Source organism: Oncorhynchus keta, chromosome 7 (genome assembly GCF_023373465.1).
Source record: "Oncorhynchus keta strain PuntledgeMale-10-30-2019 chromosome 7, Oket_V2, whole genome shotgun sequence".
Lineage (NCBI taxonomy): Eukaryota > Metazoa > Chordata > Actinopteri > Salmoniformes > Salmonidae > Oncorhynchus > Oncorhynchus keta.
This window is the reverse complement of record NC_068427.1, coordinates 55564687-55589686: the sequence shown is the minus strand read 5'-3', so window position 1 is coordinate 55589686 and position 25000 is coordinate 55564687. Positions and strand designations below refer to the sequence as shown.

The window sequence follows — 25000 nt, the reverse complement described above, 5'->3', positions numbered from 1 at the left end:
AGATTCCACCAGCCCATATAGTAGATATACAGATTCCACCAGCCCATATAGTAGATATACAGATTCCACCAGCCCATATAGAGATATACAGATTCCACCAGCCCATATAGTAGATATACAGATTCCACCAGCCCATATAGTAGATATACAGATTCCACCAGCCCATATAGTAGATATACAGATTCCACCAGCCCATATAGTAGATATACAGATTCCACCAGCCCATATAGTAGATATACAGATTCCACCAGCCCATATAGTAGATATACAGATTCCACCAGCCCATATAGTAGATATACAGATTCCACCAGCCCATATAGTAGATATACAGATTCCACCAGCCCATATAGTAGATATACAGATTCCACCAGCCCATATAGTAGATATACAGATTCCACCAGCCCATATAGTAGATATACAGATTCCACCAGCCCATATAGAAGATATACAGATTCCACCAGCCCATATAGTAGATATACAGATTCCACCAGCCCATATAGTAGATATACAGATTCCACCAGCCCATATAGTAGATATACAGATTCCACCAGCCCATATAGTAGATATACAGATTCCACCAGCCCATATAGAAGATATACAGATTCCACCAGCCCATATAGTAGATATACAGATTCCACCAGCCCATATAGTAGATATACAGATTCCACCAGCCCATATAGTAGATATACAGATTCCACCAGCCCATATAGTAGATATACAGATTCCACCAGCCCATATAGTAGATATACATATTCCACCAGCCCATATAGTAGATATACAGATTCCACCAGCCCATATAGTAGATATACAGATTCCACCAGCCCATATAGTAGATATACAGATTCCACCAGCCCATATAGAAGATATACAGATTCCACCAGCCCATATAGTAGATATACAGATTCCACCAGCCCATATAGTAGATATACAGATTCCACCAGCCCATATAGAAGATATACAGATTCCACCAGCCCATATAGTAGATATACAGATTCCACCAGCCCATATAGTAGATATACAGATTCCACCAGCCCATATAGTAGATATACAGATTCCACCAGCCCATATAGAAGATATACAGATTCCACCAGCCCATATAGTAGATATACAGATTCCACCAGCCCATATAGTAGATATACAGATTCCACCAGCCCATATAGAAGATATACAGATTCCACCAGCCCATATAGTAGATATACAGATTCCACCAGCCCATATAGTAGATATACAGATTCCACCAGCCCATATAGTAGATATACAGATTCCACCAGCCCATATAGTAGATATACAGATTCCACCAGCCCATATAGTAGATATACAGATTCCACCAGCCCATATAGTAGATATACAGATTCCACCAGCCCATATAGTAGATATACAGATTCCACCAGCCCATATAGTAGATATACAGATTCCACCAGCCCATATAGTAGATATACAGATTCCACCAGCCCATATAGAAGATATACAGATTCCACCAGCCCATATAGAAGATATACAGATTCCACCAGCCCATATAGTAGATATACAGATTCCACCAGCCCATATAGTAGATATACAGATTCCACCAGCCCATATAGAAGATATACAGATTCCACCAGCCCATATAGTAGATATACAGATTCCACCAGCCCATATAGAAGATATACAGGTGAAGTCGGGAAGTTTACATACACCTCAGCCAAATACATTTATACTCAGTTTTTACATTTAATCCTAGTAACAATTCCCTGATTTATGTCAGTTAGGATCACCACTTTATTGTATTAATGTGAAATGTCAGAATAATAGTAGCGAGAATTATTTATTTCAGGTTTTATTTATTTCATCACATTCCCACTGGGACAGAAGTTTACATACTCTCATTTAGTATTTGGTAGCATTGCCTTTAAATTGTTTAACTTGGGTCAAACGTTTCGGGTAGCCTTCCACAAGCTTCCCACAATAAGTTGGGTGAAATTTGTCTCATGTGTCCCACCCAACTGATTGTGGGAAGCTTGTGGAAGGCTACTGAAAACGTTTAACTAAATGAGTGTATGTAAACTTCCTATTTCAACCGTATATATACAACATATTAGTGGAAGGTACAGGACCAACGACCCATATCTGAAACCCTGCTGGTAACTTACTGTAGTCCAGTGACAGCCTGTATGAGATGTAGACCCATATCTGAAACCCTGCTGGTAACTTACTGTAGTCCAATGACAGCCTGTATGAGATGTAGACCCATATCTGAAACCCTGCTGGTAACTTACTGTAGTCCAATGACAGCCTGTATGAGATGTAGACCCATATCTGAAACCCTGCTGGTAACTTACTGTAGTCCAATGACAGCCTGTATGAGATGTAGACCCATATCTGAAACCCTGCTGGTAACTTACTGTAGTCCAGTGACAGCCTGTATGAGATGTAGACCCATATCTGAAACCCTGCTGCTAACTTACTGTAGTCCAATGACAGCCTGTATGAGATGTAGACCCATATCTGAAACCCTGCTGGTAACTTACTGTAGTCCAATGACAGCCTGTATGAGATGTAGACCCATATCTGAAACCCTGCTGGTAACTTACTGTAGTCCAGTGACAGCCTGTATGAGATGTAGACCCATATCTGAAACCCTGCTGGTAACTTACTGTAGTCCAATGACAGCCTGTATGAGATGTAGACCCATATCTGAAACCCTGCTGGTAACTTACTGTAGTCCAATGACAGCCTGTATGAGATGTAGACCCATATCTGAAACCCTGCTGGTAACTTACTGTAGTCCAGTGACAGCCTGTATGAGATGTAGACCCATATCTGAAACCCTGCTGCTAACTTACTGTAGTCCAATGACAGCCTGTATGAGATGTAGACCCATATCTGAAACCCTGCTGGTAACTTACTGTAGTCCAGTGACAGCCTGTATGAGATGTAGACCCATATCTGAAACCCTGCTGGTAACTTACTGTAGTCCAGTGACAGCCTGTATGAGATGTAGACCCATATCTGAAACCCTGCTGGTAACTTACTGTAGTCCAATGACAGCCTGTATGAGATGTAGACCCATATCTGAAACCCTGCTGGTAACTTACTGTAGTCCAGTGACAGCCTGTATGAGATGTAGACCCATATCTGAAACCCTGCTGCTAACTTACTGTAGTCCAATGACAGCCTGTATGAGATGTAGACCCATATCTGAAACCCTGCTGGTAACTTACTGTAGTCCAGTGACAGCCTGTATGAGATGTAGACCCATATCTGAAACCCTGCTGGTAACTTACTGTAGTCCAATGACAGCCTGTATGAGATGTAGACCCATATCTGAAACCCTGCTGGTAACTTACTGTAGTCCAGTGACAGCCTGTATGAGATGTAGACCCATATCTGAAACCCTGCTGGTAACTTACTGTAGTCCAATGACAGCCTGTATGAGATGTAGACCCATATCTGAAACCCTGCTGCTAACTTACTGTAGTCCAAATGACAGCCTGTATGAGATGTAGACCCATATCTGAAACCCTGCTGCTAACTTACTGTAGTCCAATGACAGCCTGTATGAGATGTAGACCCATATCTGAAACTCTGCTGGTAACTTACTGTAGTCCAATGACAGCCTGTATGAGATGTAGACCCATATCTGAAACCCTGCTGGTAACTTACTGTAGTCCAGTGACAGCCTGTATGAGATGTAGACCCATATCTGAAACCCTGCTGGTAACTTACTGTAGTCCAATGACAGCCTGTATGAGATGTAGACCCATATCTGAAACCCTGCTGGTAACTTACTGTAGTCCAGTGACAGCCTGTATGCGATGTAGACATGTCCGTCCACCGACTTGGACCACAGACAACTGCGTGCGAAACAGACCTTAGAGCGCCTCCCGGTAGTCACAGCGATATCTCCATCCCTGAAACTAGTGCCGTCTGGAACCTGGGCAGCTGAGGATGGCAGAGACACAACACGGGACATAGGAGCCATCCATTAAGGTGTTTCATCCATTAAGGTGTTTCATCCATTAAGGTGTTTTATCCATTAAGGTGTTTTATCCATTAAGGTGTTTTATCCATTAAGGTGTTTTATCCATTAAGGTGTTTTATCCATTAAGGTGTTTTATCCATTAAGGTGTTTTATCCATTAAGGTGTTTTATCCATTAAGGTGTTTTATCCATTAAGGTGTTTTATCCATTAAGGTGTTTTATCCATTAAGGTGTTTTATCCATTAAGGTGTTTTATCCATTAAGGTGTTTTATCCATTAAGGTGTTTTATCCATTAAGGTGTTTCATCCATTAAGGTGTTTTATCCATTAAGGTGTTTTATCCATTAAGGTGTTTTATCCATTAAGGTGTTTTATCCATTAAGGTGTTTTATCCATTAAGGTGTTTTATCCATTAAGGTGTTTTATCCATTAAGGTGTTTTATCCATTAAGGTGTTTTATCCATTAAGGTGTTTTATCCATTAAGGTGTTTTATCCATTAAGGTGTTTCATCCATTAAGGTGTTTTATCCATTAAGGTGTTTTATCCATTAAGGTGTTTTATCCATTAAGGTGTTTTATCCATTAAGGTGTTTTATCCATTAAGGTGTTTTATCCATTAAGGTGTTTTATCCATTAAGGTGTTTCATCCATTAAGGTGTTTTATCCATTAAGGTGTTTTATCCATTAAGGTGTTTTATCCATTAAGGTGTTTCATCCATTAAGGTGTTTCATCCATTAAGGTGTTTTATCCATTAAGGTGTTTTATCCATTAAGGTGTTTTATCCATTAAGGTGTTTTATCCATTAAGGTGTTTTATCCATTAAGGTGTTTCATCCATTAAGATGTTTTATCCATTAAGGTGTTTTATCCATTAAGGTGTTTTATCCATTAAGGTGTTTCATCCATTAAGGTGTTTTATCCATTAAGGTGTTTTATCCATTAAGGTGTTTTATCCATTAAGGTGTTTTATCCATTAATCCATTAAGGTGTTTTATCCATTAAGGTGTTTTATCCATTAAGGTGTTTTATCCATTAAGGTGTTTTATCCATTAAGGTGTTTTATCCATTAAGGTGTTTTATCCATTAAGGTGTTTTATCCATTAAGGTGTTTTATCCATTAAGGTGTTTTATCCATTAAGGTGTTTTTATCCATTAAGGTGTTTTATCCATTAAGGTGTTTTATCCATTAAGGTGTTTTATCCATTAAGGTGTTTTATCCATTAAGGTGTTTTATCCATTAAGGTGTTTTATCCATTAAGGTGTTTTATCCATTAAGGTGTTTTATCCATTAAGGTGTTTTATCCATTAAGGTGTTTTATCCATTAAGGTGTTTTATCCATTAAGGTGTTTTATCCATTAAGGTGTTTTATCCATTAAGGTGTTTTATCCATTAAGGTGTTTTATCCATTAAGGTGTTTTATCCATTAAGGTGTTTTATCCATTAAGGTGTTTCATCCATTAAGGTGTTTTATCCATTAAGGTGTTTTATCCATTAAGGTGTTTTATCCATTAAGGTGTTTTATCCATTAAGGTGTTTTATCCATTAAGGTGTTTTATCCATTAAGGTGTTTTATCCATTAAGGTGTTTTATCCATTAAGGTGTTTTATCCATTAAGGTGTTTCATCCATTAAGGTGTTTCATCCATTAAGGTGTTTTATCCATTAAGGTGTTTTATCCATTAAGGTGTTTTATCCATTAAGGTGTTTTATCCATTAAGGTGTTTTATCCATTAAGGTGTTTTATCCATTAAGGTGTTTTATCCATTAAGGTGTTTCATCCATTAAGGTGTTTTATCCATTAAGGTGTTTTATCCATTAAGGTGTTTTATCCATTAAGGTGTTTTATCCATTAAGGTGTTTCATCCATTAAGGTGTTTTATCCATTAAGGTGTTTTATCCATTAAGGTGTTTTATCCATTAAGGTGTTTCATCCATTAAGGTGTTTTATCCATTAAGGTGTTTCATCCATTAAGGTGTTTCATCCATTAAGGTGTTTCATCCATTAAGGTGTTTTATCCATTAAGGTGTTTTATCCATTAAGGTGTTTTATCCATTAAGGTGTTTTATCCATTAAGGTGTTTTATCCATTAAGGTGTTTTATCCATTAAGGTGTTTTATCCATTAAGGTGTTTCATCCATTAAGGTGTTTTATCCATTAAGGTGTTTTATCCATTAAGGTGTTTTATCCATTAAGGTGTTTTATCCATTAAGGTGTTTTATCCATTAAGGTGTTTTATCCATTAAGGTGTTTCATCCATTAAGGTGTTTTATCCATTAAGGTGTTTTATCCATTAAGGTGTTTTATCCATTAAGGTGTTTTATCCATTAAGGTGTTTTATCCATTAAGGTGTTTTATCCATTAAGGTGTTTTATCCATTAAGGTGTTTTATCCATTAAGGTGTTTTATCCATTAAGGTGTTTTATCCATTAAGGTGTTTCATCCATTAAGGTGTTTTATCCATTAAGGTGTTTTATCCATTAAGGTGTTTCATCCATTAAGGTGTTTTATCCATTAAGGTGTTTTATCCATTAAGGTGTTTTATCCATTAAGGTGTTTTATCCATTAAGGTGTTTTATCCATTAAGGTGTTTTATCCATTAAAAGGTGTTTTATCCATTAAGGTGTTTTATCCATTAAGGTGTTTTATCCATTAAGGTGTTTTATCCATTAAGGTGTTTTATCCATTAAGGTGTTTTATCCATTAAGGTGTTTTATCCATTAAGGTGTTTTATCCATTAAGGTGTTTTATCCATTAAAAGGTGTTTTATCCATTAAGGTGTTTTATCCATTAAGGTGTTTTATCCATTAAGGTGTTTTATCCATTAAGGTGTTTTATCCATTAAGGTGTTTTATCCATTAAGGTGTTTTATCCATTAAGGTGTTTTATCCATTAAGGTGTTTTATCCATTAAGGTGTTTTATCCATTAAGGTGTTTTATCCATTAAGGTGTTTCATCCATTAAGGTGTTTTATCCATTAAGGTGTTTCATCCATTAAGGTGTTTTATCCATTAAGGTGTTTTATCCATTAAGGTGTTTTATCCATTAAGGTGTTTCATCCATTAAGGTGTTTCATCCATTAAGGTGTTTTATCCATTAAGGTGTTTTATCCATTAAGGTGTTTTATCCATTAAGGTGTTTTATCCATTAAGGTGTTTCATCCATTAAGGTGTTTCATCCATTAAGGTGTTTTATCCATTAAGGTGTTTCATCCATTAAGGTGTTTCATCCATTAAGGTGTTTCATCCATTAAGGTGTTTTATCCATATTTTAGAACAAGGCTGTAATGTAACAAAATGTGGAAACAGTTAGGGGGTCTGAATACTCTCTGAATGCACTTTAAGACAGGAGAATTACTCCAGATATAACAGACTGACCCCAGCCCCCCCAGCACATAGACTATTGCAGGGGGGTTAAGGGGACACTGTGGCCCCAGGATATAACCCCACCCACTTTGCCAAAGCACAGCTCCCACACCACGAGCTGGATATCAACAGACCACCATCTGACTACCCTGAGACAAGGCTGAGTTTAGCCCAGGAAGATCTCCTCCACTGCAGGAGCCTGAGGGGGCGCAAAACTGGACAAGAAGGTAACGTGACTTAAATACAATATTGCGAAAAAAGATTGGCACGACGTGACGCACCCCTCCTAGGGACGACATGGAAGAGCACCAGTAAGCCAGTGACTCAACCCCTGTAATAGGGTCAGAGGCAGAGAATCCCAGCGGAGAGAGGGGAACCGGCCAGGCAGAGTCATCAAGAGTGGTTAGTTACTCCAGTGCCTTGCCATTCACCTTCACACCCCTGGGCCAGACTGCACTCAATCATAGGACCTACTGAAGAGATGAGTCTTCAATAGAGACTTAAAGGTTGAGACCGAGTGAGTCTCTCACATGGGTAGGCAGACCATTCCATACAAATGGAGCTCAATAGGAGAAAGCCCTGCCTCCAGCTGTTTGCTTAAAAATTCTAGGGACAATTAGGAGGCCTGCGTCTTGTGACCATAGCGCACGTGTACGGCAGGACCAAATCAGAGAGACAGGTAGGAGCAAGCCCATGTAACGCTTTGTAGGTTCCTGTCTCAGCCTCCAGTATTTATGCTGCAGTAGTTTATGTGTCGGGGGCTAGGGTCAGTTTGTTATATCTGAGTACTTCTCCTGTCCTATTCGGTGTCCTGTGTGAATCTAAGTGTGCGTTCTCTAATTCTCTCCTTCTCTCTTTCTTTCTCTCTCTCGGAGGACCTGAGCCCTAGGACCATGCCCCAGGACTACCTGACATGATGACTCCTTGCTGTCCCCAGTCCACCTGGCCATGCTGCTGCTCCAGTTTCAACTGGCCTGGGCCCTAGGACCATGTCCCAGGACTACCTGACATGAGGACTCCTTGCTGTCCCCAGTCCACCTGGCCATGCTCCTGCTCCAGTTTCAACTGTTCTGCCTTACTATTATTCAACCATGCTGGGTCATTTATGAACATTTGAACATCTTGGCCACGTTCTGTTATAATCTCCACCCGGCACAGCCAAAAGAGGACTGGCCACCCCACATATGCTCTCTCTAATTCTCTCTTTCTTTCTCTCTCTCTCGGAGGACCTGAGCCCTAGGACAGTGCCCCAGGACTACCTGACATGATGGCTCCTTGCTGTCCCCATTCCACCTGACTGCTGCTGCTCCAGTTTCAACTGTTCTGCCTTATTATTATTCGACCATGCTGGTCATTTATGAACATTTGAACATCTTGGTCATGTTCTGTTATAATCTCTACCCGGCACAGCCAGAAGAGGACTGGCCACCCCACATAGCCCAGTTCCTCTCTAGGTTTCTTCCTAGGTTTTGGCCTTTCTAGGGAGTTTTTCCTAGCCACCGTGCTTTTACACCTGCATTGTTTGCTGTTTGGGGTTTTAGGCTGGGTTTCTGTACAGCACTTTGAGATATCAGCTGATGTACGAAGGGCTATATAAATAAATTTGATTTGATTTGATTTGATTTAGGTTAGCAGTAAAAGCTTTAAATCAGCCCTAGCCTTAACAGGAAACCAGTGTAGGGAGGCTAGCACTGGAGTAATATGATCAAATGTTTTGATTCTAGTCAGGATTCTAGCAGCCGTGTTTAGCACTAACTGAAGTTTATTTAGTGCTTTATCCGGGTAGCCGGAAAGTAGAGCATTGAAGTAGTCTAACCTAGAAGTAACAAAAGCATGGATTCAAGCTGTCCTTGACACAGTCTTGATATGTTCGTCAAAAGAGAGATCAGGGTCCAGAGTAACCCCGAGGCCCTTCACTTATTTGAGACGACTGTAAAACCATCAAGATTAATTGTCAGATCCAACAGAAGATCTCTTTGTTTCTTGGGACCTAGAACATCTCTGTTTGTCCTTATGTATAAAAAACACAGGCTTTCAGGACATTTTTGGCTTCAACATGTTTCATTGAAATGTACAGCTGTGTGTCATCTGCATAGCAGAAAGTTGACATTATGTTTCCGAATGACATCCCCAAGAGGTAAAATATATAGTGAAAACAAGTGGTCCTAAAACAGAACCTTGAGGAACACCGAAACCTAACATTGATTCGTCAGAGGACAAACCATCCCCGAGACGAACTGATATCTTTCCGACAAATAAGATCTAAACCAGGCCAGAACTTGTCCGTGTAGACCAGTTAGGGTTTCCAGTCTCTCCAGAAGAATGTGGTGATCGATGGTATCAAAAGCAGCAGGTCTAGGAGCACGAGGACAGATGCAGAGCCTCGGTCTGACGCCATTAAAAGGTAAATTACCACCTTCACAAGTGCAGTCTCAGTACTATGTCTAAAACCAGACTGAAGCATTTCATATACATGGTTTGTCTTCAGGAAGGCAGTGAGTTGCTGCGCAACAGCTTTTTCTAAACATTTTGAGAAGAATGGGAAATTAGATATAGGCCGATATTTATTATTATTTTTATTTAATTTTTATTGGTCAAGTGTTGGCTTTTTCAAGAGAGGCTTTATTACTGTCACTTTCAGTGAGTTTGGTACACATCCAGAGGATAGGAAGCAGTTTATTATGTTCACCATAGGAGGGCCAAGCACAGGAAGCAGCTCTTTCAGTAGTTGGAATAGGGTCCAGTGGGCCATTACTGTTTTTGTGAATGTGTCAAGAGGATTAAAGACTGCAGTGTCTCCATTGATCCTGGGTCCTGGCAGTTCTGTGCAGACTCAGGACCACTGAGTTGTGGAGAAATACGCTGATTCAGGCAGGGTAACATCACTAGGGAGGATGCAAACAGGCCAAACAAAATCATCAAGAAGACCAACGGCATGAACCAGGACAAACTAGAGCTGGATAAATTGGTCCTCAGAAAGATTAGAACTATAGAGGCCAACATTAGCCACAGTACCTGGAGCATCACAGTGATATAACCACCACTAGTCACAGTGATATAACCACCACTAGTTACAGTGATATAACCACCACTAGTCACAGTGATATAACCACCACTAGTCACAGTGATATAACCACCACTAGTCACAGTGATATAACCACCACTAGTCACAGTGATATAACCACCACTAGTCACAGTGATATAACCACCACTAGTCACAGTGATATAACCACCACTAGTCACAGTGATATAACCACCACTAGTCACAGTGATATAACCACCACTAGTCACAGTGATATAACCACCACTAGTCACAGTGATATAACCACCACTAGTCACAGTACCTGGAGTATCACAGTGATATAACCACCACTAGTCACAGTGATATAACCACCACTAGTCACAGTGATATAACCACCACTAGTCACAGTGATATAACCACCACTAGTCACAGTGATATAACCACCACTAGCCACCTCCTCCACAGTACCTGGAGCATCACAGTGATATAACCACCACTAGTCACAGTGATATAACCACCACTAGTCACAGTACCTGGAGTATCACAGTGATATAACCACCACTAGTCACAGTGATATAACCACCACTAGTCACCTCCTCCACAGTACCTGGAGCATCACAGTGATATAACCACCACTAGTCACAGTACCTGGAGCATCACAGTGATATAACCACCACTACTCACAGTGATATAACCACCACTAGTCACAGTGATATAACCACCACTAGTCACAGTGATATAACCACCACTAGTCACAGTGATATAACCACCACTAGTCACAGTGATATAACCACCACTAGTTACAGTGATATAACCACCACTAGTTACAGTGATATAACCACCACTAGTCACCTCCTCCACAGTACCTGGAGTATCACAGTGATATAACCACCACTAGTCACAGTACCTGGAGTATCACAGTGATATAACCACCACTACTCACAGTGATATAACCACCACTAGTCACAGTGATATAACCACCACCACTAGTCACAGTGATATAACCACCACTAGTTACAGTGATATAACCACCACTAGTCACAGTGATATAACCACCACTAGTCACAGTGATATAACCACCACTAGTCACAGTGATATAACCACCACTAGTCACAGTGATATAACCACCACTAGTCACAGTGATATAACCACCACTAGTCACAGTGATATAACCACCACTAGTCACCTCCTCCACAGTACCTGGAGTATCACAGTGATATAACCACCACTAGTCACAGTGATATAACCACCACTAGTTACAGTGATATAACCACCACTAGTCACAGTGATATAACCACCACTAGTCACAGTGATATAACCACCACTAGTCACAGTGATATAACCACCACTAGTCACAGTGATATAACCACCACTAGTCACAGTGATATAACCACCACTAGTCACAGTGATATAACCACCACTAGTCACAGTGATATAACCACCACTAGTCACAGTGATATAACCACCACTAGTCACAGTGATATAACCACCACTAGTCACAGTGATATAACCACCACTAGTCACAGTGATATAACCACCACTAGTCACAGTGATATAACCACCACTAGTCACAGTGATATAACCACCACTAGTCACAGTGATATAACCACCACTAGTCACAGTGATATAAACACCACTAGTCACAGTGATATAAACACCACTAGTCACAGTGATATAACCACCACTAGTCACAGTGATATAACCACCACTAGTCACAGTGATATAACCACCACTAGTCACAGTGATATAACCACCACTAGTCACAGTGATATAACCACCACTAGTCACAGTGATATAACAACCACTAGTCACAGTGATATAACCACCACTAGTCACAGTGATATAACCACCACTAGTCACAGTGATATAACCACCACTAGTCACAGTGATATAACCACCACTAGTCACAGTGATATAACCACCACTAGTCACAGTGATATAACCACCACTAGTCACAGTGATATAACCACCACTAGTCACCTCCTCCACAGTACCTGGAGTATCACAGTGATATAACCACCACTAGTCACAGTGATATAACCACCACTAGTCACAGTGATATAACCACCACTAGTCACAGTGATATAACCACCACTAGTCACAGTGATATAACCACCACTAGTCACAGTGATATAACCAACACTAGTTACAGTGATATAACCACCACTAGTTACAGTGATATAACCACCACTAGTCACAGTGATATAACCACCACCACTAGCCACCTCCTCCACAGTACCTGGAGTATCACAGTGATATAACCACCACTAGTCACAGTGATATAACCACCACTAGTCACAGTGATATAACCAACACTAGTCACAGTGATATAACCACCACTAGTCACAGTGATATAACCACCACTAGTCACAGTGATATAACCACCACTAGTCACAGTGATATAACCACCACTAGTCACAGTGATATAACCACCACTAGTCACAGTGATATAACCACCACTAGTCACAGTGATATAACCACCACTAGTCACAGTGATATAACCACCACTAGCCACAGTGATATAACCACCACTAGCCACAGTGATATAACCACCACTAGTCACCAGTGATATAACCACCACTAGTCACAGTGATATAACCACCACTAGTCACAGTGATATAACCACCACTAGTCACAGTGATATAACCACCACTAGTCACAGTGATATAACCACCACTAGTCACAGTGATATAACCACCACTAGTCACAGTGATATAACCACCACTAGTCACCTCCTCCACAGTACCTGGAGTATCACAGTGATATAACCACCACTAGTCACAGTGATATAACCACCACTAGTCACAGTGATATAACCACCACTAGCCACAGTGATATAACCACCACTAGTCACAGTGATATAACCACCACTAGTCACAGTGATATAACCACCACTAGTCACAGTGATATAACCACCACTAGTCACAGTGATATAACCACCACTAGCCACAGTGATATAACCACCACTAGTCACAGTGATATAACCACCACTAGCCACAGTGATATAACCACCACTAGTCACAGTGATATAACCACCACTAGTCACAGTGATATAACCACCACTAGTCACAGTGATATAACCACCACTAGTCACAGTGATATAACCACCACTAGTCACAGTGATATAACCACCACTAGTCACAGTGATATAACCACCACTAGTCACAGTGATATAACCACCACTAGTCACAGTGATATAACCACCACTAGTCACAGTGATATAACCACCACTAGTCACAGTGATATAACCACCACTAGTCACAGTGATATAACCACCACTAGTCACAGTGATATAACCACCACTAGTCACAGTGATATAACCACCACTAGTTACAGTGATATAACCACCACTAGTCACAGTGATATAACCACCACTAGTCACAGTGATATAACCACCACTAGTCACAGTGATATAACCACCACTAGTCACAGTGATATAACCACCACTAGTCACAGTGATATAACCACCACTAGTCACAGTGATATAACCACCACTAGTCACAGTGATATAACCACCACTAGTCACAGTGATATAACCACCACTAGTCACCTCCTCCACAGTACCTGGTCACAGTATCACAGTGATATAACCACCACTAGTCACAGTGATATAACCACCACTAGTCACAGTGATATAACCACCACTAGTCACAGTGATATAACCACCACTAGTCACAGTGATATAACCACCACTAGTCACAGTGATATAACCACCACTAGTCACAGTGATATAAACCTCCACAGTACCTGGAGTATCACAGTGATATAACCACCACTAGTCACAGTGATATAACCACCACTAGTCACAGTGATATAACCACCACTAGTCACAGTGATATAACCACCACTAGTCACAGTGATATAACCACCACCACTAGTCACAGTGATATAACCACCACCACTAGTCACAGTGATATAACCACCACCACTAGTCACAGTGATATAACCACCACCACTAGTCACCAGTGATATAACCACCACCACTAGTCACAGTGATATAACCACCACCACTAGTCACAGTGATATAACCACCACCACTAGTCACAGTGATATAACCACCACCACTAGTCACAGTGATATAACCACCACCACTAGTCACAGTGATATAACCACCACCACTAGTCACAGTGATATAACCACCACCACTAGTCACAGTGATATAACCACCACCACTAGTTACAGTGATATAACCACCACTAGTCACAGTGATATAACCACCACTAGTCACAGTGATATAACCACCACTAGTCACAGTGATATAACCACCACTAGTCACAGTGATATAACCACCACTAGTCACAGTGATATAACCACCACTAGTCACAGTGATATAACCACCACTAGTCACAGTGATATAACCACCATTAGTCACAGTGATATAACCACCACTAGTCACAGTGATATAACCACCACTAGTCACAGTGATATAATAACCACCACTAGTCACAGTGATATAACCACCACTAGTCACAGTGATATAACCACCACTAGTCACAGTGATATAACCACCACTAGTCACAGTGATATAACCACCACTAGTCACAGTGATATAACCACCACTAGTCACAGTGATATAACCACCACGAGTCACAGTGATATAACCACCACGAGTCACAGTGATATAACCACCACTAGTCACAGTGATATAACCACCACTAGTCACAGTGATATAACCACCACTAGTCACAGTGATATAACCACCACTAGTCACAGTGATATAACCACCACTAGTCACAGTGATATAACCACCACTAGTCACAGTGATATAACCACCACTAGCCACAGTGATATAACCACCACTAGCCACAGTGATATAACCACCACTAGTCACAGTGATATAACCACCACTAGTCACAGTGATATAACCACCACTAGTCACAGTGATATAACCACCACTAGTCACAGTGATATAACCACCACTAGTCACAGTGATATAACCACCACTAGTCACCTCCTCCACAGTACCTGGATATCACAGTGATATAACCACCACTAGTCACAGTGATATAACCACCACTAGTCACAGTGATATAACCACCACTAGCCACAGTGATATAACCACCACTAGTCACAGTGATATAACCACCACTAGTCACAGTGATATAACCACCACTAGTCACAGTGATATAACCACCACTAGCCACAGTGATATAACCACCACTAGCCACAGTGATATAACCACCACTAGTCACAGTGATATAACCACCACTAGTCACAGTGATATAACCACCACTAGTCACAGTGATATAACCACCACTAGTCACAGTGATATAACCACCACTAGTCACAGTGATATAACCACCACTAGTCACAGTGATATAACCACCACTAGTCACAGTGATATAACCACCACTAGTCACAGTGATATAACCACCACTAGTCACAGTGATATAACCACCACTAGTCACAGTGATATAACCACCACTAGTCACAGTGATATAACCACCACTAGTCACAGTGATATAACCACCACTAGTCACAGTGATATAACCACCACTAGTCACAGTGATATAACCACCACTAGTCACAGTGATATAACCACCACTAGTCACAGTGATATAACACCACTAGTCACAGTGATATAACCACCACTAGTCACAGTGATATAACCACCACTAGTCACAGTGATATAACCACCACTAGTCACAGTGATATAACCACCACTAGTCACAGTGATATAACCACCACTAGTCACAGTGATATAACCACCACTAGTCACAGTGATATAACCACCACTAGTCACAGTGATATAACCACCACTAGTCACAGTGATATAACCACCACTAGTCACAGTGATATAACCACCACTAGTCACCTCCTCCACAGTACCTGGAGTATCACAGTGATATAACCACCACTAGTCACAGTGATATAACCACCACTAGTCACAGTGATATAACCACCACTAGTCACAGTGATATAACCACCACTAGTCACAGTGATATAACCACCACTAGTCACAGTGATATAACCACCACTAGTCACCTCCTCCACAGTACCTGGAGTATCACAGTGATATAACCACCACTAGTCACAGTGATATAACCACCACTAGTCACAGTGATATAACCACCACTAGTCACAGTGATATAACCACCACTAGTCACAGTGATATAACCACCACCACTAGTCACAGTGATATAACCACCACCACTAGTCACAGTGATATAACCACCACCACTAGTCACAGTGATATAACCACCACCACTAGTCACAGTGATATAACCACCACCACTAGTCACAGTGATATAACCACCACCACTAGTCACAGTGATATAACCACCACCACTAGTCACAGTGATATAACCACCACCACTAGTCACAGTGATATAACCACCACCACTAGTCACAGTGATATAACCACCACCACTAGTCACAGTGATATAACCACCACTAGTCACAGTGATATAACCACCACTAGTCACAGTGATATAACCACCACTAGTCACAGTGAAATAACCACCACTAGTCACAGTGATATAACCACCACTAGTCACAGTGATATAACCACCACTAGTCACAGTGATATAACCACCACTAGTCACAGTGATATAACCACCATTAGTCACAGTGATATAACCACCACTAGTCACAGTGATATAACCACCACTAGTCACAGTGATATAACCAACACTAGTTACAGTGATATAACCACCACTAGTCACAGTGATATAACCACCACTAGTCACAGTGATATAACCACCACTAGTCACAGTGATATAACCACCACTAGTCACAGTGATATAACCACCACTAGTCACAGTGATATAACCACCACTAGTCACAGTGATATAACCACCACTAGTCACAGTGATATAACCACCACTACTCACAGTGATATAACCACCACTAGTCACAGTGATATAACCACCACTAGTCACAGTGATATAACCACCACTAGTCACAGTGATATAACCACCACTAGTCACAGTGATATAACCACCACTAGTCACATCCTCCACAGTACCTGGAGTATCACGGTGATATAACCACCACTAGTCACAGTGATATAACCACCACTAGTTACAGTGATATAACCACCACCAGTCACAGTGATATAACCACCACTAGCCACAGTACCTGGAGTATCACAGTGATATAACCACCACTAGTCACAGTGATATAACCACCACTAGTCACAGTGATATAACCACCACCACTAGTCACAGTGATATAACCACCACCACTAGTCACAGTGATATAACCACCACCACTAGTCACAGTGATATAACCACCACTAGTCACAGTGATATAACCACCACTAGTCACAGTGATATAACCACCACTAGTGACAGTGATATAACCACCACTAGTCACAGTGATATAACCACCACTAGTCACAGTGATATAACCACCACTAGTCACAGTGATATAACCACCACTAGTCACAGTGATATAACCACCACTAGTCACAGTGATATAACCACCACTAGTCACAGTGATATAACCACCACTAGTCACAGTGATATAACCACCACTAGTCACAGTGATATAACCACCACTAGTTACAGTGATATAACCACCACTAGTCACAGTGATATAACCACCACTAGTCACAGTGATATAACCACCACTAGTCACAGTGATATAACCACCACTAGTCACAGTGATATAACCACCACTAGTCACAGTGATATAACCACCACTAGTCACAGTGATATAACCACCACTAGTCACAGTGATATAACCACCACTAGTCACAGTGATATAACCACCACTAGTCACAGTGATATAACCAACACTAGTCTCCTCCTCCACAGTACCTGGAGTATCACAGTGATATAACCACCACTAGTCACAGTGATATAACCACCACTAGTCACAGTGATATAACCACCACTAGTCACAGTGATATAACCACCACTAGTCACAGTGATATAACCACCACTAGTCACAGTACCTGGAGCATCACAGTGATATAACCACCACTAGCCACAGTACCTGGAGCATCACAGTGATATAACCACCACTAGTCACAGTGATATAACCACCACTAGTCACAGTGATATAACCACCACTAGTCACAGTGATATAACCACCACTAGTCACAGTGATATAACCACCACTAGTCACAGTGATATAACCACCACTAGTCACCTCCTCCACAGTACCTGGAGTATCACAGTGATATAACCACCACTAGTCACAGTGATATAACCACCACTAGTCACAGTGATATAACCACCACTAGTCACAGTACCTGGAGCATCACAGTGATATAACCACCACTAGTCACAGTGATATAACCACCACTAGTCACAGTGATATAACCACCACTAGTCACAGTGATATAACCACCACTAGTCACAGTGATATAACCACCACTAGTCACAGTGATATAACCACCACTAGTCACCTCCTCCACAGTACCTGGAGTATCACAGTGATATAACCACCACTAGTCACAGTGATATAACCACCACTAGTCACAGTACCTGGAGCATCACAGTGATATAACCACCACTAGTCACAGTGATATAACCACCACTAGTCACAGTGATATAACCACCACCACTAGTCACAGTGATATAACCACCACCACTAGTCACAGTGATATAACCACCACCACTAGTCACAGTGATATAACCACCACCACTAGTCACAGTGATATAACCACCACCACTAGTCACAGTGATATAACCACCACCACTAGTCACAGTGATATAACCACCACCACTAGTCACAGTGATATAACCACCACCACTAGTCACAGTGATATAACCACCACTAGTCACAGTGATATAACCACCACTAGTCACAGTGATATAACCACCACTAGTCACAGTGATATAACCACCACTAGTCACAGTGATATAACCACCACTAGTCACAGTGATATAACCACCACTAGTCACAGTGATATAACCACCACTAGTCACAGTGATATAACCACCACTAGTCACAGTGATATAACCACCACTAGTCACAGTGATATAACCACCACTAGTCACAGTGATATAACCAACACTAGTCACAGTGATATAACCACCACTAGTCACAGTGATATAACCACCACTAGTCACAGTGATATAACCACCACTAGTCACAGTGATATAACCACCACTAGTCACAGTGATATAACCACCACTAGTCACAGTGATATAACCACCACTAGTCACAGTGATATAACCACCACTAGTCACAGTGATATAACCACCACTAGTCACAGTGATATAACCACCACTAGTTACAGTGATATAACCACCACTAGTCACAGTGATATAACCACCACTAGTCACAGTGATATAACCACCACTAGTCACAGTGATATAACCACCACTAGTCACAGTGATATAACCACCACTAGTCACAGTGATATAACCACCACTAGTCACAGTGATATAACCACCACTAGCCACCTCCTCCACAGTACCTGGAGCATCACAGTGATATAACCACCACTAGTCACAGTGATATAACCACCACTAGTCACAGTGATATAACCACCACTAGTCACAGTACCTGGAGTATCACAGTGATATAACCACCACTAGTCACCTCCTCCACAGTACCTGGAGCATCACAGTGATATAACCACCACTAGTCACAGTGATATAACCACCACTAGTCACAGTGATATAACCACCACTAGTCACAGTGATATAACCACCACTAGTCACAGTGATATAACCACCACTAGTCACAGTACCTGGAGCATCACAGTGATATAACCACCACTAGCCACAGTACCTGGAGCATCACAGTGATATAACCACCACTAGTCACAGTGATATAACCACCACTAGTCACAGTGATATAACCACCACTAGTCACAGTGATATAACCACCACTAGTCACAGTACCTGGAGCATCACAGTGATATAACCACCACTAGTCACAGTGATATAACCACCACTAGTCACAGTGATATAACCACCACTAGTCACAGTGATATAACCACCACTAGTCACAGTGATATAACCACCACTAGTCACAGTGATATAACCACCACTAGTCACAGTGATATAACCACCACTAGTCACAGTGATATAACCACCACTAGCCACCTCCTCCACAGTACCTGGAGTATCACAGTGATATAACCACCACTAGTCACAGTACCTGGAGTATCACAGTGATATAACCACCACTAGTCACAGTACCTGGGTATCACAGTGATATAACCACCACTAGTCACAGTGATATAACCACCACTAGCCACCTCCTCCACAGTACCTGGAGTATCACAGTGATATAACCACCACTAGTCACAGTGATATAACCACCACTAGTCACAGTGATATAACCACCACTAGTCACAGTGATATAACCACCACTAGTCACAGTGATATAACCACCACTAGTCACAGTGATATAACCACCACTAGTCACAGTGATATAACCACCACTAGTCACAGTGATATAACCACCACTAGTCACAGTGATATAACCACCACTAGTTACAGTGATATAACCACCACTAGTCACAGTGATATAACCACCACTAGTCACATCCTCCACAGTACCTGGAGTATCACAGTGATATAACCACCACTAGTCACAGTGATATAACCACCACTAGTTACAGTGATATAACCACCACCAGTCACAGTGATATAACCACCACCAGTCACAGTGATATAACCACCACTAGTCACAGTGATATAACCACCACTAGCCACAGTACCTGGAGTATCACAGTGATATAACCACCACTAGTCACAGTGATATAACCACCACCACTAGTCACAGTGATATAACCACCACCACTAGTCACAGTGATATAACCACCACCACTAGTCACAGTGATATAACCACCACCACTAGTCACAGTGATATAACCACCACCACTAGTCACAGTGATATAACCACCACCACTAGTCACAGTGATATAACCACCACCACTAGTCACAGTGATATAACCACCACCACTAGTCACAGTGATATAACCACCACCACTAGTCACAGTGATATAACCACCACTAGTCACAGTGATATAACCACCACTAGTCACAGTGATATAACCACCACTAGTCACAGTGATATAACCACCACTAGTCACAGTGATATAACCACCACTAGTCACAGTGATATAACCACCACTAGTCACAGTGATATAACCACCACTAGTTACAGTGATATAACCACCACTAGTCACAGTGATATAACCACCACTAGTCACAGTGATATAACCACCACTAGTCACAGTGATATAACCAACACTAGTTACAGTGATATAACCACCACTAGTCACAGTGATATAACCACCACTAGCCACCTCCTCCACAGTACCTGGAGCATCACAGTGATATAACCACCACTAGTCACAGTGATATAACCACCACTAGTCACAGTGATATAACCACCACTAGTCACAGTGATATAACCACCACTAGTCACAGTGATATAACCACCACTAGTCACAGTGATATAACCACCACTAGTCACAGTGATATAACCACCACTAGTCACCTCCTCCACAGTACCTGGAGTGTCACAGTGATATAACCACCACTAGTCACAGTGATATAACCACCACTAGTCACAGTGATATAACCACCACTAGTCACCTCCTCCACAGTACCTGGAGTGCATCAGTGATATAACCACCACTAGTCACAGTGATATAACCACCACTAGTCACAGTGATATAACCACCACTAGTCACAGTGATATAACCACCACTAGTCACAGTGATATAACCACCACTAGTCACAGTGATATAACCACCACTAGTCACAGTGATATAACCACCACTAGTCACCTCCTCCACAGTACCTGGAGTGTCACAGTGATATAACCACCACTAGTCACAGTGATATAACCACCACTAGCCACAGTGATATAACCACCACTAGTCACAGTGATATAACCACCACTAGTCACAGTGATATAACCACCACTAGTCACAGTGATATAACCACCACTAGTCACAGTGATATAACCACCACTAGTCACAGTGATATAACCACCACTAGCCACAGTGATATAACCACCACTAGCCACAGTGATATAACCACCACTAGCCACCGTGATATAACCACCACTAGTCACCGTGATATAACCACCACTAGTCACAGTGATATAACCACCACTAGTCACAGTGATATAACCACCACTAGTCACAGTGATATAACCACCACTAGTCACAGTGATATAACCACCACTAGTCACAGTGATATAACCACCACTAGTCACAGTGATATAACCACCACTAGTCACAGTGATATAACCACCACTAGTCACAGTGATATAACCACCACTAGTCACAGTGATATAACCACCACTAGTCACAGTAATATAACCACCACTAGCCACAGTAATATAACCACCACTAGTCACAGTAATATAACCACCACTAGTCACAGTAATATAACCACCACTAGTCACAGTAATATAACCACCACTAGCCACAGTACCTGGAGCATCACAGTGATATAACCACCACTAGTCACAGTACCTGGAGCATCACAGTGATATAACCACCACTAGTCACAGTGATATAACCACCACTAGTCACAGTGATATAACCACCACTAGTTACAGTGATATAACCACCACTAGTCACAGTGATATAACCACCACTAGTCACAGTGATATAACCACCATTAATTATAGTGATATAACCACCACTAGTTACAGTGATATAACCACCACTAGTCACAGTGATATAACCACCACTAGTCACAGTGATATAACCACCACTAGTCACAGTGATATAACCACCACTAGTCACAGTGATATAACCACCACTAGTCACAGTGATATAACCACCACTAGTCACAGTGATATAACCACCATTAGTTATAGTGATATAACCACCACTAGTTACAGTGATATAACCACCACTAGTCACAGTGATATAACCACCACTAGTCACAGTGATATAACCACCACTAGTCACAGTGATATAACCACCACTAGTCACAGTGATATAACCACCACTAGTCACAGTGATATAACCACCACTAGCCACAGTGATATAACCACCACTAGCCACAGTACCTGGAGCATCACAGTGATTTCACCAACACTAGCCACAGTGATATAACCACCACTAGTCACAGTGATATAACCACCACTAGCCACAGTAATATAACCACCACTAGTCACAGTAATATAACCACCACTAGTCACAGTAATATAACCACCACTAGCCACAGTACCTGGAGCATCACAGTGATATAACCACCACTAGCCACAGTACCTGGAGCATCACAGTGATATAACCACCACTAGCCACAGTACCTGGAGCATCACAGTGATATAACCACCACTAGCCACAGTACCTGGAGCATCACAGTGATATAACCACCACTAGCCACAGTACCTGGAGCATCACAGTGATATAACCACCACTAGCCACAGTACCTGGAGCATCACAGTGATATAACCACCACTAGCCACAGTACCTGGAGCATCACAGTGATATAACCACCACTAGTCACAGTACCTGGAGCATCACAGTGATTTCACCAACACTAGCCACAGTACCTGGAGCATCACAGTGATATAACCACCACTAGCCACAGTACCTGGAGCATCACAGTGATTTCACCAACACTAGCCACCTCCTCCATAGTAACTGCCTGGAGCATCACAGTGCGATGTCAGACTGATTAATTTTACCCAGGGCCAAAACAGAACGTTTGTGCATATCTGCAGATCCTTCTCACCATTTTTTAAAAAACTCCATTGATGATATGCTGCTTGTAATGTCTGTGTGTCCTTGTTGTGTTTATTTATTACTGATCATGTACATGGCCAAAAGTATGTGGACACCTGCTTGTCGAACATCTCATTCCAAAATCAAGGGTATTAATATGGAGTTGGTCCCCCCCTTTGCTGCTATAACAGCCCCCACTCTTCTGGGAAGGTTTTCCACTAGATGCCCGAATGTTATCCCTAAAACCACACAGCCTCTATGTCCTACGAGACACCAGAGATGACACCTTTAACCGGTTAAAGGTCTGAAAACCACACAGCCTCTATGTCCTACGAGACACCAGAGATGACACCTTTAACCCGGTGCCCCAATCTGAAACCACACAGCCTCTATGTCCTACGAGACACCAGGAGATGACACCTTTAAGCCCCAATCTGAAAACCACACAGCCTCTATGTCCTACGAGACACCAGAGATGACACCTTTAAGCCCCAATCTGAAACCACACAGCCTCTATGTCCTAGCACCAGAGATGACACCTTTAAGCGGTTAAAGGTCTGAAAACCACACAGCCTCTATGTCCTCACGAGACACCAGAGATGACACCTTTAAGCCCCAATCTGAAAACCACACAGCCTCTATGTCCTACGAGACACCAGAGATGACACCTTTAACCGGTTAAGGTCTGAAAACCACACAGCCTCTATGTCCTACGAGACACCAGAGATGACACCTTTAAGCCCCAATCTGAAAACCACACAGCCTCTATGTCCTACGAGACACCAGAGATGACACCTTTAACCGGTTAAAGGTCTGAAAACCCACACAGCCTCTATGTCTATGTTAAGGTCCTCACCTACGAGACACCAGAGATGACACCTTTAACCGGTTAAAGGTCTGAAAACCACACAGCCTCTATGTCCTACGAGACACCAGAGATGACACCTTTAACCGGTTAAAGGTCTGAAAACCACACAGCCTCTATGTCCTACGAGACACCAGAGATGACACCTTTAAGCCCCAATCTGAAAACCACACAGCCTCTATGT

General features: G+C 41.7%; 1 protein-coding gene across 1 annotated transcript in view; it reads right to left on the bottom strand.

Moving 5' to 3' along the window:
* LOC118378496 (embryonic protein UVS.2) overlaps nt 1-25000 on the bottom strand; it is a 60784-nt gene that overhangs the window by 25246 nt on the left and 10538 nt on the right. Inside the window, exon 6 of the mRNA XM_052521832.1 lies at nt 3769-3921. Coding sequence (XP_052377792.1) covers nt 3769-3921 — 153 coding nt within the window. The remainder of the gene's footprint in view (nt 1-3768; nt 3922-25000) is intronic.